The sequence below is a fragment of the Engystomops pustulosus genome, chromosome 6 (assembly GCF_040894005.1).
Source record: "Engystomops pustulosus chromosome 6, aEngPut4.maternal, whole genome shotgun sequence".
Classification (NCBI taxonomy): Eukaryota; Metazoa; Chordata; class Amphibia; order Anura; family Leptodactylidae; genus Engystomops; species Engystomops pustulosus.
In genome coordinates this window covers 160,328,105-160,345,513 of record NC_092416.1, presented here as the reverse complement: position 1 = coordinate 160,345,513, position 17,409 = coordinate 160,328,105, and the positions used below count along the sequence as shown (strand labels likewise).

The following is a 17,409-nucleotide window of genomic DNA, read 5'->3' as shown; positions in this document are numbered from 1 at the left end:
TATCTGAGGGTGTGTACATTATTGGGTTTTATATACGATTTCTAGCTTCTGTCACTTGACGTGTGAATCCAGATCCGCCAGCACCATTCAATTAGAGCTGCTTTATTACAGTGCTCCGAGCTCCCTGTGCGAATAAGACGCAAGTGTTCATTACAGTAATTGCCCTCTGTGAGAATACATCTACCTTTTTAAATTCCATTTTCATGGGAGAAACTAGTTCCTCCCATCTCCAGAAATCATTTTCAGTGTGAAAATACAGCTGCTAGGTACAAATAAGAATACTGAAATGTCGTCCCTGTGATGTTTTGCGGTTAATGCCAAGTTCAGACATCAGCGGGGCACAAAGGAATGGAAGTGACAAGTGCTCTGAGCGTATTCCAGAACTATGATTGTCACTTCTGTACAGTTCATTCCGACTGTAAGATCCCAGCCACCTGATGTGAAGATGCATGTGATGGGAATCATTCTCTGTCCACTTGTTATTATGGGTACAAGAGAGCGAGTACTGTATTTTTCGGACTGTAAGGCGCACAAAAAATCCTTTGATTTTTTTCAGAAATCAAAGATGCACCTTATACTCCAGTGCGCCTTACATATGACCCGTACTTACAGACAACAGCTGCCTTGAACTGTGCACAGGTCTGCCACCTGCTGGTCATTCATCCTTAAAATCAGGTGCGCCTTATAATCCGGTATGCCTTATATATGAACCTAGACGTTTTAGCAGGCATTTATTTATGGTGTGCCTTTTAGTCCGCTGCGCCTTATAGTCCGAAAAATACGGTAGTCTAGGGATAAGACATACCTATTCTTAATAGGGGCTTCTTAGTGAGCTGGCTCATTAGGCTCCACTCCTGAAGGCTCCCTATTAAATATATAATAGGGAGCCGCAGGCCAGTCAGTCACCCCACACCACTTTTAACCCAATTTTTAAAAATTTTTAGTTTTTTTTCCAATCGGGTTAAAGGGGGCGTGGTGAGCCATTGAGGGGCGGGGTTTAGTCAGCCATCGGCTCTTCATTAATAGGTGTTAAATGGAGTATGATTAGATTATCAAGGTACTTGGTTTAGTATGTTTGGAGTAAGGGATGCCTTCTATCATCTTGAGAATAAGTGAGTCCAGGTCCACATGTTATGGATAGAAGGTCTATCTATCTGCTAATTTTGGTTATTCCAAAAACTTGAATGGTGAACACCATAAATGTACAACCTGTTCTCAATACTGCCTGGTTATAAATGGTGCCCCTGTTTTCGAGATAGGTGCAGGTCCCAGAGGTAGGATCTGTATTTATCACAGTTTTAAGACCTATCGCATGGCTTTTACTTGATTATCTGAATTGTTCAGTTAATTATTAGTTTAAAGGACATTTACCATCACAATCCATCATGATAAACCAGGGACATTACTCATAGATCCAGGCACTGTGACTGTGGTCATCTTCTTATATATGTTATCAATGGCCTCCTCCCTTTTAAAATCAACATCACTTAGTTTTTAGATCCTTTTATGTGTCATGTGTCACTGATGTTTATGTACCAGCTACAGCAAGTCTATTGTTCAGTGTGTGTTAGATGGTATTAAACATGCAAAACAGTTCCTATGTATGTTGTATGGACCTCTAAACTATAAGTATAATGGGAATCACCAAAATGTCCCGCTGCATAGTATACAGGTTACAGACGTGTAGTCATTCATCATTTAATCGTTAATTATACAGGGTGCATTATTCTGCTCAGCTGCTGCAGAACATCTTTTGGAGTAAAGGTTGCTTCTCCTTTGATGTGAAATTTCCCCATCCTTTAAAAAAAAGATTTGTATAATATAAATGTAATAATAATAATTTTATTAGTGCACACAGATTACACAGCCTACACAGAGTTTGCCAAATCAGTCCCTGTCCCCAATGGATCTCACAATCTAATCAACCTACCAGTATGTTTTTGGAGTATGGGAGGAAACTGGAGGACCTGGAGGAAACCCACGCAAACACAGAGAGAACATACAAACTCTACCCAATCTCTAATACATCAATAGTGACTTTGGACTCTCTATAATTATCACATTCTGACACACGGACTAGATGTCCATACTATAGTATATGTAGTGGAGTGGATTATAATAATGGATTTATAATCTACTAATTTGCAATAAAATCATTTTTTTTTTCCAAATGGTATTTTGTCATCTGATCCGTAACAAAAATAGATGCAATTTCTTAATTTTATTTTTTTATAATAATTTTGTAGTATGTCTCATGTATACAGGTGGATAGCATACAACCAGTGCCTGTTCCTGAGCCGCCCCCTCCTGCCAAATTTCAGTCCATTGGAGTCCAAGTAGAAGAAGAGTGGAGGTAAGAATGAATCCCTTGGGGGAAAATAGATATAAAGTGAACCAATCTGACTTTAACTAAATTTCTATTGAACAAGGTGTATAATAATAGACATATATTTTGGCATATGTAATGCTTAATATATAGATATTGATCACTTTTTTGGAAAATCGGATTTGTTGAGCTTTGACCTCCACTGATTACCTGTTTACAGCAGCCATTTACAAAGGTCACCGCTCCTCTCTCTATGTTGTGGCCATGCTGGGAATCTGCGGCATTCGCTGGACACAGTCAGCAGGGATTGGACACTGTTTGGGACAAGGGGAATGATAACTAATGTAATATCTACACATTTCCAGGAGGTGTAACATCAGGGTGCAATTCTCAATGTACTTTCATTGGAAACACACTGAATATTGAGTGAAAAAGACTTGGCAGGAGGGTTGACCGCTCCTTTTTGCAGCGCGTTTGATAGCTATTACTTGATATATCATGTAAATAGGGATAAAATGATAAGATCATATCCTATTTGCCTGCTTATTCTCCTCTGTTTTCCACATTTACATAAAAGTTGAGTACGACAGTGCAGACAAGGTGAATTCATTGTTCATGTAGGCAGCGGAAACCATAAACCTATCATTAATAGTGATTCAGATTACTGTAGGACTTTTTGTATAGGGTAAGGCCTTATTCACACGAACGTATGGGGGCTGGTGATCCAGCTGCACAGTTTCCGGCCGGATGACATCCCTCATAGAAGTCTATGGCTCCCGGTCAAGGTCTCGCTGTTTCGCTGCACCCTGACCAAGCTGCTTGGCTTTCAGTGGAGAGGGGAGGGGTGAGGTGCACTCTCCTCTCTCCTGCCCCTGAGTCAGGCCAAATTAATGTAAGATTTTTTTTTAATTTAAACTCTAACTATTTGTACTTTTGTCCTCCAAAAGGAATAGCCGATCCAGCAGTATGACATCCAAGCAAGAGACAGATTCCGATACGCAGGATCCCAGCAATTCATCAGACAAGAGCGTTCCCGACTGCCCACCACCTCGCCAACCCACCCCAGGTCCTCCAGTGCCCCTCCCCAAAAAGCACCTCTCCTATGGAGATGGTGGGGAAACGGAGGCCTCTGCCCTTCCTCCTCCAGACCCCTGGCTGGACTCTGCAGCCTCTCCTCCGTCTTCGGAGCCCGCCCAGGCAGGGGCTTGCCGCAGGGATGGACACTGGTTCCTGAAGTTGTTGCAGGCAGAGACAGAAAGACTTGAGGGCTGGTGTAAGCAGATGCAAAGAGAAACCGGTGATAACAACTTCTGTGAAGAAGGTATTTCATTCTGTATAATAGAATAGAATTGGGGGTGTAACATAATTTCCCACATAAAGGTTTCTTAATGGGACAATTAGAGAAAGTACTATTGTATGTCACATTTATCTGAAACCACGTTCTAGTCTTTATAGCTCAGATATGCAGGACAAGATATATGTGTGTGGTTTATATATGTGTAGAGGATACATTCAGTGGTGGGGGGTCTACTGTACTTTTTTTTGTGTTTAAAGCGTAACTAAACCATTTTTATTACAGAAATGAATAGAGCAGGTGATTACAGTAGACTATTCATTATTAATTCATAATTTCAGTAAAGTAGCTTTTCTGTGCTTTTTTATGCTCTTTCTTCTGCAGAGAGCAGTGTATCCCAAAGCCTTTTGAAGTTCTGCCCAGTTCAGACAGATAAGGAGGCTAATGATTGAAGGAAATCTATCAGCTGGATGAAGGATTGTAAACCAAGCACACTGACATGGTGGTGTGTGCCCTCTCTGGTAGGATCCGCTCTTCTTTTAGCTTCTTATGCCCTTGTTTTTACAAAAAAAAAGTTTTAAAAAAATATGCAAAGCCTGACGGGCTCCAGTCTCCATTAACATCTATGGAGCCCAGAGCCACTCAGGATCATTTGAATAATTTTAAAGCCTTTTTTGCAAAAGCAAAGGCATAAGAATCTCTAAAACAAGAGTGGATCCTGCCAGAGAGGGCACACACCAGTGTGTCAGTCTGCTTGGTTTACAATCCTTCATCCAGTTGATAGATTTCCCTTAACTCTTTCCACACCTACAGCCGTTTTCTGAGTAGATTAGACTACCCCGTCTGTCTGTCTGTAGAGAGTTAAGTCATTGGACACTTTATCAGGTTCCTTTATCTCTCAGCTGTCAGTAGATACAGAACAGAAAGCTGATTTAGACAAACTGCTAAGTACAGGAAGAAAGGAAGGGGACAAAGAAAGACACAGGAACGGATTTCTTTGATGAAGTATATTCCAAAAGTTACTATTATGACATGCACTACTCATTTATAATATTTTTTTTATGAAACTTCTGCTTTCATTTTTGGAATTTTTTTTCTACCTCCTTAGTCTCATTGCTTACTTCCAGTGTTTTGCACTATAACTAGGGAGTAGAAACTTGCGTGGACTCATGCTGGGACTTTCAACATGCAAAGGGATTTTTCTGTATTTAATTGTTATCTCCTATCTATAGCATAGAGGATAATATACTGATCGGTGGCAGTCCATACACTGATCATCAGAATGGGGTCCCATTCCTTCTTATTAAGTATGAGTCTTGCCGCTTCCTTCACGGTCTGTGGGGCTATAAATAGATGTCATAGAGAATGAATGGAGAATCATATATCATAGAGAATGAATGGAGCCGCAGGAATCATACTTTACCTACTTTACCTAATGCTCCATTAATTAGGGCAAATGGGGCCCCAATTCTCAAGATTGAAACCTACTGATCAGAATGTGTATAAGGAATGACCATTGAATCTGGGATGATCTCTTTGTGTATATCAGTAAACAAATACATTTTTTTTAGTTTTTTAGCATTTTTTTAACAAAATCGAGCTTCCCGTTCTTAAAATTTGGATCTATAAATACATGCTCATATTTTATAGCTTTACACAACCACCTACTGCTGCTATTTTCTCTATGAGGACTTAGTGCCAGTAGCCATCTGGCAGAGTAGAAGCTAATTCATGTCCCAGATAAGCATTTCTCGCCTGCAGTTTGTCCCCCCTGACCTCTGCCTTCTGCTTTGCAGTGATTGGGAAGGTTCTCAGTGCTGTTGGCAGCGCTCAGCTTCTGATGTCACAGAAGTTCCAGCAGTTTCGTGGCTTGTGTGAGCAAAACCTGGTAAGAGATCCTCACTACTATGGAACGAGCAGTCGTCCTTTATGTGCTAGGTCTGATGTACTATATATCTTTTTTTATTTTTTTTTACTTTGTTTGTTATATTTTGTGATATTTGCAGTCAGATTGAATATAAGCATCAGTGAAACAGCTCCCAAGTGTCTAATGGCTGCAACCTCTCCACAATTCTGTAGACAACGGGTGCCAACCACAAGGCCCATGGCCCAATTTCACCCGGCAGTCTTGTGTTATCCAGCCCGTATCCTTGCCGGGCCTAGGGTATTCAGATACTCCCTTTTCCCTACTTCCTCAAAGCAGCAGCCGTCTCCTCTGCACAGCAGCTGAACAAGGCTCTAAAGCCAGTAGCATCACATCACCGGGTCCATATATGAGTGGTAATACTGTGCAGTCACAGGATAAGAGTAGTAGGACAGTACAGTGACAGTATATACAGTATAAGAGTTGTAGGGCTGTGCAGTGACAATATATATATACAGGATAAGAGTAGTAGGACTGTACAGTGACTGTATATACTGTCACTGTACAGTCCTACTATGCTTATCCTGTATATACAGTCACTGTACAGTCCTACTACTTTTTTACTCTATATACTGTCACTGTACAGTCCTACTATGCTTATCCTGTATATAGAGTAAAAAAGTAGTAGGACTGTACAGTGACTGTATATACAGGATAAGTGTAGTAGGACTGTGCAGTGACAGTATATAGAGTAAAAGAGTAGTAGGACTGTACAGTGACTGTATATACAGGATAAGTGTAGTAGGACTGTGCAGTGACCGTATATACAGGAAAAGAGTAGTAGGACTGTACAGTGACTGTATATACAGGATAAGTGTAGTAGGACTGTGCAGTGACCGTATATACAGGAAAAGAGTAGTAGGACTGTACAGTGACTGTATATACAGGATAAGCATAGTAGGACTGTGTAGTGACCGTATATAGAGGAAAAGAGTAGTAGGACTGTACAGTGCCTGTATATACAGGATAAGCATAGTAGGACTGTACAGTGCCTGTATACAGGATATGAGTAGTAGGACTGTACAGTGACTGTATATACAGGATAAGAGTAGTAGTACTGTGCAGTGACTATATACATGATAAGAGTAGTAGTAATTAGCGGTGTCCATATATGCAGGATAATAGTAGTAATACAGAGCAGTGGAGGGCTGAAAACTTTTCTCCGTATTATCTTTGTATAAAACTTAGTGAGTGGATTAGGAAACCGGCAGCTGCACAAAACCCCCATATTATAATCCATTATTGGGCAAAATATATGTGATGACTGGGGTAAACACTACAAAACAGTCTTTTATACAAACAAAAGGTCACAAGTTTAAGAGAACAGAAAATGGTTTCTTCTGTTGTCGCCATGCATTATGTCTGCAGTACGTCCCTGGGATACTTTCCTTCCCATAATATCTATTATGACTTGAACATTCTTGAATAATTGATCCTTTAGTTTCATTCTGGGGAGACTAAATTATTCAGGTGCATTAATGTTGACCTTGGATTCAATCACTTTTAGAGATTCTTTAAGTCTAAATGGAATGGATGCGGTTGTCATAATTAGTAACTTCTGTAAAACCAATAGTCTGGTGGATACACTTCTTCTTGGTGGATGTACGCTATGGTTGGGTAACCCATACATTGAATTATAAATATATCTGTGAGGACAATCCCTTTAAATCACATAGAAACATAAGTATCAAAATAGAGATTTGTCTGTTTCCTCATTCCAATCATACATTTGCATTTCCCTAAAAGGTAAATTCTTGGCTTTTCTTAGAAATGTCCTGTAGGAGCAGAGAAGAAACATGGAATTCAGATCTGTTTTTTTTTTTTTAAATCTCTTAAATTCAGTGTGGCCGTACGAAAAGATGAGCTGTTTTAGGTGGCAGCAAGATTATAGGATTTGTCAGCAGCTATGGATAAAATTCCAGGAAAGTGGTTAGTCAGCCTGATTTCGACTGGATTGGGCTAAGGACTTGTTGGTTATGTGGGAGGAAGTAGAAGGGTTTGGGAATATGTTGTAATAGGTGGATTTTCTAGTCAAATGATTTCAGTGGAAATGTAGTAAGATTGTAATGTAATATTATATATTAGCTCACATGGGTGCACTGTTCTGTAGCACAAAAGGATTGATTCCAATTTTACTAATAAGAAAGGATTATTTTACCTCCCTATAGTTTTGTATTGTGTAGTTGTGATAAGTGTCGGACAGAGCATCGGACGATTCTCCGGTGGCTCTAAATCAATAGTGGACCTGAGGTGTACATCAAATGATAAACTAGTTTGGAGCCTAGCATTGTCTATTTCCTGATGGATAATCGGCACTCCCCCCCCCCCCCTCCCCCCGCCATCGGTACTTTTTATCTAACTAACCTAACGAACCTCACTTATGTTGTCTATATTGTTTGTGATGGTTTTTATACAGAAATAATTCTGGTTTTGTTATTTCCAATTGTAGCTTTTACTTGCCAGGGTTGTTCTGGCATAGTATGAGAGCACCTAAAAAAAATATTTCCTGAATTTTTTTTTTTTACATTAGTAATAACACTTTAAATAGTGTTTCCTATTGCGGTATAGACTGGGGGAGGATATGCAGAGTCATTTCAGTGTAATAAGAGAGCGGGTGATGGGAAAGATGGGAATACTGGGGCTCATTTACTAAGGGTTTGCAGAGCGCATTTTCGTGTCGGGTTACCTGATGATTTTCGTTTTGCACCACATCGTGCCGGGGATTGTGTCACACGCGATCGGATTTTGGTGCATCGGTGGCAGCTTGCACGCAACACAGATGGTGGGGCGGGCCGTCGAACAACCCGACGGATTCGAACAATGTGCAGGATTCTACATTTAGAATTGTGTCGCAAGACACGCACTTACAAGCACCGGGAAGAAGAAGGTGACATCCGGCGGAACTCGGGGTAGCGACGGATGCAGGAACTTGGACGCAAGAACTTCGTGAATCGCGCCGGACTTTATCTTCGTCGGACAGTCCGAATCGGGGATAGCGACAGGACCAGGTAAGTAGATTTGCCCCATTGTGTACATACAGTTCTGAATGCATCTAATCTATCATTTCAGTGTCTGTAGGAGAAAGTGGCTGTACCCCAGATCTTACTGATAATCGACTCTCAAACTGACTCTCATTTATTGCAACCTATATATGGTAGTTTCCCCTGTTGCAGCCTATATAATCCCCCATAATTTCTCTTCTTTGATAAATCTTTAACTAAACCCCAGACATTCCCTTTAAAGGTCTCCCGTCATAAGCAAGTGCAGAACAATTTCCTTAGTGCTTCCTAATAGCCTGTCATTATGAACGCTCCGGTTCCTCAGAACGGTATGGATGGAGCTCCTTGTCTATATATAATATGATAATCCCTTGGAGTAGAGTCTCCCATTATGCACTTTAAGACAGAAGCAGTCTTGGAAAAATACACTTTTTGCAACGTGGGGCTATTGTTACAGTGTAATGAGGTATAACATGTACGCAGCCATCTATCAAAGTAGCTCTCACACAGCCGGATTTCCGGAATCAATCCTGCCATATTTTTACAATGCACAAATGCCTCAGAGGATTGTAATGTAATAATTCAACATCAGGTTTATTTTTCCTTAAATGTTTTATATAGATCTCTTATTACTTTGTACTATGTTATAAATAGGGGTCGGCTATAGCACGATTGTTGTCCTCATGTTTCTCAATATGATTGGGGCCTGGACTCTCTCTATGGATGATGAATCGCCACTTATTAATTATTCATTCTGGTGCACCTTTTCTTAAAGGGATCATTCTGGGAACAAAGGAAAACAAACTATACTTAATAATAAATAATAATAATAATAATAATTCTTTATTTATATAGCGCACACAGATTACACAGTGCAGCATCCCTGTCCACTCAGAAGTGCCGGAAACCCATCCATGCACCGACTGGGACCAATGGATGTTTCTCCCCTCTAGCATCACAAGTGACGTCCTGTGGTCGAAATAAGTCACAGATTTACATCCTTGCCCCTTTAACCTAATTGCCCTATATATAAAATGAGTGAGAGACTTGCCTGCATTACAGCCTCCTTGTGTGTGTGCAGATTTTTCTCTCGGTGCTCTCTTGTTATCAATCCCATGATGCATGAGCACTGCATCACATTGGAAACTACACAGAGAATTCCAGAGAGTAGATTGTAATTGCCCTTCTACTCCTGAAATAAAAATTCAGTCAAGGTGGTTACACCTCATTAGGAGACTTTCTGGAGAATAGGAGTCTCATTCTCACTAATGGTTGGATCAGCAGGATATTCAATACTATGGTAGTGCTGGAAATTAAGTACACAGCACTTGGGTGTGTCCGGCGTTCTCATAGACTGTGAATGGGAGATACCTGAGTGCTGTGCTCGGCAATTTCCAGAGCATTCATAGTACTAAATGGAATGGCATGGCACATGCTCAACAATCCGCTGTATTCGGTTACTATGAACGGTAGCTGTGGAGGGTCTGTTCTCATGATTGGTTGTCGGTCTAGCAATCGGACCCCCCCCCCCCACCAAACAGATAATTATCCCGTATCCTGTGGGCTGAGGATAACAATCAAAGTTGGTACAACCCCTTTGAGTACACTACTTTCCTGCATTCCTGCAGCCACTTTGCTGGATAAGATAAGATAGGAGGCAAGTGATGATGTAATACATCAGCTTGGATCCAGAACCTTTCCTTGCTGTTCTATACCAGGGATAAGGCATTGGACCAGTTTTACAGGATGCCGCGTGCAGAACGAGTGATTCCGTCATAATGACTCACGGGCTGAATTGGAGAGATTATATAAACCTGTGTTGTTAGAAGATGTGGAGGAGGAAGAAGATAACAGCACGTAATGGCCATACTATGTAATAATGTACTACATGGAGATATGAGCGCAGCTGATCCGCATGTTAAAGGGGCAGGAGATTGGGAGGACATACAGTACCCCTGGCACACTGATGGGCGTGCGGCGTTATCTAAATGAGTGGGTTACAGCTGATCTCACGTTGCTGTGGGGGACGTATATGTCTCAGCATGTCAGAACTTTTATTAATGATGTATGCCTGCACATATCTCCATGGTATGAAACTCACGCTTTGTTCTTATTTTCCCCAGAACCCAAACTCCAATCCACGTCCATCAGCGCAGGACCTTGCCGGGTTCTGGGACCTGTTACAGCTTTCCATAGAAGATATTAGCATGAAATTTGATGAACTCTTCCAGCTCAAGGCCAATGGCTGGGCATTGAGCGAGACCCCCGATAGAAATGTACGTATCAAGCAAGGTCCAGAATATAAAGGGTGTTTCCAGTTCCTGTACATTGCAGCATTTGCTTACAGTTACATAAACAAGTATTTATCCATTTATTGATCACTCCTCCCTATCAAACATTATCACTCTCATGTATCTGCATGCTCGGTTCGGCTGAGCATGCATGTGTTGCGCACAAGGAAACAATAGAAAGTTTCCACAGATATTCCTGTGGTTGTTTGTTTTTCCAGGACCTTATGATAGTATTCATCAATGCAAACTTAAGGTCCTGGCAGGGCGATTGCCGATTGACAGTCAGATATCACATGACCCTCCATCTCCGCCCATTTTATGGAAAGGAATTTCTGTCCGATTAAATAAAAGACGAGAGGCTACAATTTACATTGACAGTCGTGCAGAACTTTTAATTGATGTATACTGGTAAATTACCTGATGTTCTGCCCCCTTACATATACATTATCCAACATCCCCCACAGGGGCCTAGGCTATTTGGGCATGGGGGCAGCTGGATTACCTTCAGTACCCAAGTGGCTCGTCTGGATCACGATGCAGGGTACCGGAGGAACAGGCCTCGTCCACGCCGAGCAGGTATCCGGCAGGTAGATTTGCAATAAAAAAGGAGAGGCTGCAGGTGTAGGATAGTTCACCCTGGGGCACTCCCAATGTAGGTGTAGGGATCCCTGGCCAGAAGGTAAATGGGGCGCCCTTGATGTTATACAGCTTTAGTCAGGGATCATGAAGGACTCCTAGAAAAGACTTCAAACTTTGAAGCCACAAGGGATTTTATCCAATCAGCACCCCTGTTACAGATATAATAAACAATACATTCTATTGGCCACATAATAACATTAATCTCAGGCAGATGCAGTACCAAATGGGGCCAGTAGATGGCGGCACTTGTAAGGGGAGGACATTTCACAGTAAGGGTAAAACTGTCGTACTTAAAGGTACAGAACCTATGTAGATGATAGGATTAGTTGGCCATACTCCTCCTACCTCTAGAGGGCATTGAAGGTTCACAAATTTTGTAACGTAACCTGTCCAGCGGGACATTACAATTACAAAACACACAAGTAAAAAGTGGCCAACCCTTTTAATGAGGTTGTTCCAAATGTTTAATTTATCCTCTATCCACTGGATAGAGGATAACAATTGCTTCTCAATTGTTTGAGGTACCAGCTCCAACTGCTGGAACCTCAAACAATCACAAGAATGGGACTCCCATCAGTCTGAAGAACAGGGGATCCCGTTTTCACTGTTGGGTGGAGCCACAGGTTATGCATGTGTCTTGCTGCTCTATTCAGTTGTATGGGAGTGTCTAAAATTGCAGAGTGTAGCGCTCGGGTACCTCCAGCTCCTCCACGTCTATTTAGAGAAACCGGTAGAAAAATTCATGTATAAATTGCTTTACTAGTCAAGCTGAAGTTTTAGGCATAACAGCAAAGTGTTCATTGATAAAAGGGGACTACATCTGGTCCCAGGTATGGAGAAGGGGAGTCTACATCTCACTTTGTCAAGTAAATTGTGGCATTACAGGGTGCCAGGTAGGGGCAGTATAGGGGGGCTTGTTTAGATAGATCAGCTTTAGAGGCCGGGGTTGTGTTTATTTTACTCATTTGATGTCTATGACAGTGCCTGAGATACCAAAGCGATGTGCTCAGTAATTTCCACCACTCCCTTACAATTGAATGGAGCGGCAGGGCTTATGTGTAAGTCCTTCAATTGGTGAGAAAAGGACCCACATTCTCTGGATTGCTTGGGGTTTTCATGATCTGTGGGGGCTCGAGCAGTCAAACCCTTACATAATAGCTTGTAACCCCCTATTCTGTGGATAGGCGATAACGTAAATAGTTGGTACAAACCCTTATCACCTAAAACCTTGTAAACAGAAAACTTTGCAGGGAGCCATAGGAAAGGTTTAATACTTTATGCTTTATTGTAGGTGGGACCAGCATGGCGGAGGGGGGAGGGGGGGGGATTTGCTGACAGGTTCCCTTTAGATCTCATAATATAAGATAAAAGCAGAGAAATATTCTTTATCTCTAGTTTTGTAGATTGTAGACTCCCTGAAGTTTTTATGCAAAAATAGAAAACTGCTTTATGTGCTATTTCATATAAAGACTGGGGTATAGAATAAGGCCTATATGAGTAGTATAACTCCCTAACTTAATGACCAGTGGGGGTCTCGGTGATAACGACCCGCCCCCACTCACAGATCATGAAAACGAGGGATCCGTGGTGCTCAGCAATTTCCCTCAGCTCCATAGAGATTAATGGAGCAGAGCGGTCATATGCAGCCGTCTGCTCCATTACTCTGAAGGAGCGACGAGGGGTTTGACGGAGGGACCCCATCGGACCACTCATTTTCGTGATCTGTGGGGGTCTCAACACAGAGACCCCCACTGATCAGCAAGATAGACCCTATGCTTAGGATAGGGCCTAACTTTTTGTTTGTGGGAAAACCCCTTTAATAATTATTTGGACACATTTAGCTGATCTCCATGTGTCTTTTCATTAGCAGAATATCCTTCATGCATGACTTGGTCCTGACATCTTTCCAAATTCCCACCAATAAAGCCCTCCCCTCCGAGCAGCTGCTGCCTGGAGCCGCCATCCTATTTTTTGTGTCTGCCCTGCATAACTTCTATGCAAAAACTCTATGCTTTTAAGTATTTGATCACAATTTATATGTGGTCTTTTCTTACGTGGGCAGCATGCTATAGAGCAGAAGGAGCTTAGTGGTTCGGTAGAGAGTTTGGTGCAGAAAAATTTTGTTTTTTACATGTGTTTCCCTGCTTTTTAGTTTCAGAATCCAGTGGGTAGTCCATATAAGTGATGAACACAATCATACAGATGCGGATGTTTATCACTGAATAGGACCTGCTCACTGGACTAAGCTGTACTAAATCCACATATCAGTCTGTTTAGCTCCTGCTTCTCTATGTGTCATGCTGCCTGCAGATAGGACACTTTCTATGATGATATATTTTTTTGTATGATATATATTTATGCATCTGCACATACAATATTATGTGTAATCTTCTCAGCTCTTCCTGCTCTATAACATGTTTCCTTCATATAATACACTGACTACGATTCCTCCTCTTGCTAATTATCATGCACCTGCAGATAGGACACAATATACAACCTGCTTAGCTCCTCCTGCTTTATAACATACTGCCTGTAGTTTGGAAACTATGTGCAATATTTTCAGCTCCTCTGCTCTATAACATGTTGACTGCATAAAATACACTAACTATGATGCACATTACACTTCTTGCTCTATAACATGCACCCGCAGATAATAATAAGCTGTATTTTATATAGCGCCATCATATTTGGCGCTTTACAAGTCATAGTGGACAAATAAAAATAAAATATTACATAACAGAGTACAAACAGTCATATGGAACATTAAAGTGAGGGCCCTGCTCACAAGAGCTTACAGTCCATGAGGACACAATATACAATCTGGTCAGTTCCTCTTGCTCTATAACATGCTGCTTGCAATTCGGAAACTATGTTGCTCTATGATATAATACCTGCATATAGGACCCTATATATAACCCCCTCAACGGTTCCTGCACATTTTGCATGCAGATAGAGCACTATGTACATGTAACACAGTACTATAACACACAACCTATAGATAGGACACTGTGTACCATCTGCTCAGCTCCTCCAGGTCTATGACATGCTGCCTCCAGATAGGACACTATGTACAACCTGCTAAACCCCTCCTGCTCTATAACATGCTGCCTGCAGATAGGACACTATGTACAACTTGCTAAGCTCCTCCTGCTCTATAACATGCTGCCTGCAGATAGGACAGTATGTCCAACCTGCTCAGTTCCTCCTGCTCTATAACAAAGGGGTAGATTAGATAAAAACTCAAGGATACAGAGCAGGAATAAAACAAGTGTCATTTTTGTAACCACCTCTTTGTTTTTATCTATCCACTTCACAGGAGATCAAAAGGCCCCCTCCCCCTGTGCCAAAGAAGCCAGCCCGACCCAAGCCCCCCCTGAGTCGCGACAAGGCACCAGGCCCCTCCAACAGCGACAAGCAGCGACAAGAAGCCCGTAAAAGGCTAATGGCCGCCAAAAGAGCAGCCTCGGTGCGCCAGAATTCTGCTACAGAGAGCGCGGACAGCATCGAGATCTATGTGCCAGAGGCACAGACGCGGCTCTGAGACTGAGAGCCTCTGGTGTGCCAATCATGGGGGAATGGAGGGTCTTGGCAACTATAGACTTACTGACAGACTCAAGTGGGAGACACAGGGAGAAAGGCACAAGAGCACGCTTATTCTAGGCGGCTAATCCTGGCAGTCACACGCGGTGCTGTCAGGAGGGTTCCACAGATGGTGTGCCAGGACTTTTCAACTAATTATTCTTAAAAAAAATTAAGGAGATTTTTCAAGTCTGTGTGGGGAAGAGACCCAAAAAGGAAGGTTTATGGAAGGGGTATCCCTGTTATGCAGCCCCTCTACCCCTCTCCTTATCTGGGCCGAGGCAATAAGGCACCCCAAAATCTCACAATTGCACAAAGACTGCACCCTGGTTTTGGACGGTCTGCCATCTTTGTATCACCCCTCGTCTGTGATAAGTAGCACCTACTGCAATAAGGATTAAACCCCCCACCCCCTAGCATCCCTCTCCTCTTTAAGAAGGAGCATGCGGTTGTATGGTTTTTGTCCGACTTGCTCCTACAGCCCAAACATTTTACCTGTTGGAGTAGGCCGACGGCGTGCGATGCATTGTTCTACTCGATAGACGTACGCATTGCTCTGCAGCATATGTAGATGCTCCCAGCAGAGGGCAGTAATGTTTAGCTCTGCACAATCAATGCTGATTATGAATGTCGTTTTGCTTTAGAATCGGTTTTTAGATGAAGACCATATTGTCGTCAGTGTCGGACTGGCCCACCGGAGCATCAGAGGATCCTCCGGTGGGCCCAGGCTCTAACCCAATACTGAACCCCAGAGGTCAAGCAGATGACAACCCAAATTGAATGCTATTAGGGGCTATTTGCTGGTAAGCCTCCAGATAAATTTTATTTGGTGGGCCCAGGAACCCCAGTCCGACACTAATTGTCGTTGATCTGCAAGCCAGGCCAGCAATGTGAGGAGAAACAAAGCACACTGTACTATATGAGATCACATATATACACTAATAGTGAACCCACTAAACTGTGCCGATGCATAGTATCTCAATACATTGACAGTTTGCTCATGCACTTTTTACCATGATGCTGAGTATCTCTATACATTACCCTTGAACATGCTGCGCTGTATAATGATGCTGAGTATCCGTTCACCGATAATATGCAACCTCCTTGTATGATGTGGTCTTTCTACACCTCTGTGTATAGCAGGATAGGATACGAGTTATCCTATATACTCTGATCACACTCCTCAACCAATAGACCTATTATACAGTATGGTGATAGGGAGCAGTTCACACTGTATAACGCCGATGACATCATGAATTCCTTTCCCCCTCCCCACTTCTTCGGTCGATAACATCACTTAAAGATTGTAGGTTTCTTCCCCCCACGTGACACGGACAGGAACGAACTTCACGTGGAAACAGGATTTTTAGGACACAAAAAAAAATTACGTTTAAATTTAAAAAAATTCTGATGTTTTGGAATTTTGGAAAAAAAAAATCTATTCCTAGGGACGCACCCAATAAAGAGCAATAGAGCCTGATATGTGGAATCGACTGTATTCATGCTGTGCCTGGAGTAAGGAATTTGTAGCAGAGCGGGTTCCCTTGTACGAGGGCCTGCCCATTTATAGATGTATGTTCCGCTCACTAATTCTATTCTGCATCCCGTTACATTGTCACACAAGAGGGTGGAGCTTACCGAATACTTACGGACTAAAACATGCCAAAAAAATCTGGGGTTTCTTCTATTCTCAATCAATGGCAGCGAGACTGTGATGTTCTGTGGACGATACATCCGGAGAGATGTAATCACACAAAGGGCTATTTATATTCTAAGATATATTACAAGTCTTCAGATTGGTCGCGCTGGTGAGCAAGTCATGTGTCTAGTTCGAGAATATCATGCATGTGGCGTTTTTTATTTTTTATTATTCTATAGAATAATCACCAATGAAGAGGTTACGCTTTACACGCGGTGTTCCTTTTATTGATATTTTTCCGTTATGGGGAGAGTTGGCGTGACATTTTTTGGGTTAACACACGGCAGTTTTTCAAAACTAAAAGCAAAATTAATGTGAAATTTACATTAATGGAGATCTGTGTAACCGTGAAACTGAAGAAAGGTGAAGTTCTAGTCCAGCTCTGCACCTCCTCTCTTTCAGCCTGAAGAGCTTTCTGCACTGTGCTACTCCACAGCCCCTCCCTTCTGGCATGAGTAGGGGCAGTATCAGAATTATGGGTGGATACTCACAATAGTCACTCACAGCAGAGGGGAGGGGCTGTGGAACATTTCATTGCAAAGAGCAGAAAGCTCTTCAGGCTGAAAAGTCGGCCCAGAGCTGAAAACCTGGATTAAAAATTCACCTTGTTCAGTCCTTCTGCTACTTACTACACACAGGTATGGTTACAGATCTCCAG

At 42.1% G+C, this 17,409-nt stretch overlaps 1 protein-coding gene across 3 annotated transcripts in view; it reads left to right on the top strand.

The window, feature by feature from the left end:
* Positions 1–16,532, top strand: part of DLGAP4 (DLG associated protein 4) — a 108,667-nt gene extending 92,135 nt beyond the window's left edge. For 2 of the 3 annotated variants that reach the window (XM_072112110.1, XM_072112112.1), the window contains 5 exons: positions 2,247–2,353; positions 3,274–3,647; positions 5,417–5,508; positions 10,667–10,819; positions 14,790–16,532. In XM_072112110.1, coding sequence (XP_071968211.1) covers positions 2,247–2,353; positions 3,274–3,647; positions 5,417–5,508; positions 10,667–10,819; positions 14,790–15,014 — 951 coding nt within the window. In that variant the 3' untranslated portion in view covers positions 15,015–16,532. The remainder of the gene's footprint in view (positions 1–2,246; positions 2,354–3,273; positions 3,648–5,416; positions 5,509–10,666; positions 10,820–14,789) is intronic. The other variant, XM_072112111.1, reaches the window with a different exon arrangement.
* The last annotated feature ends 877 nt before the right edge of the window (positions 16,533–17,409 follow it).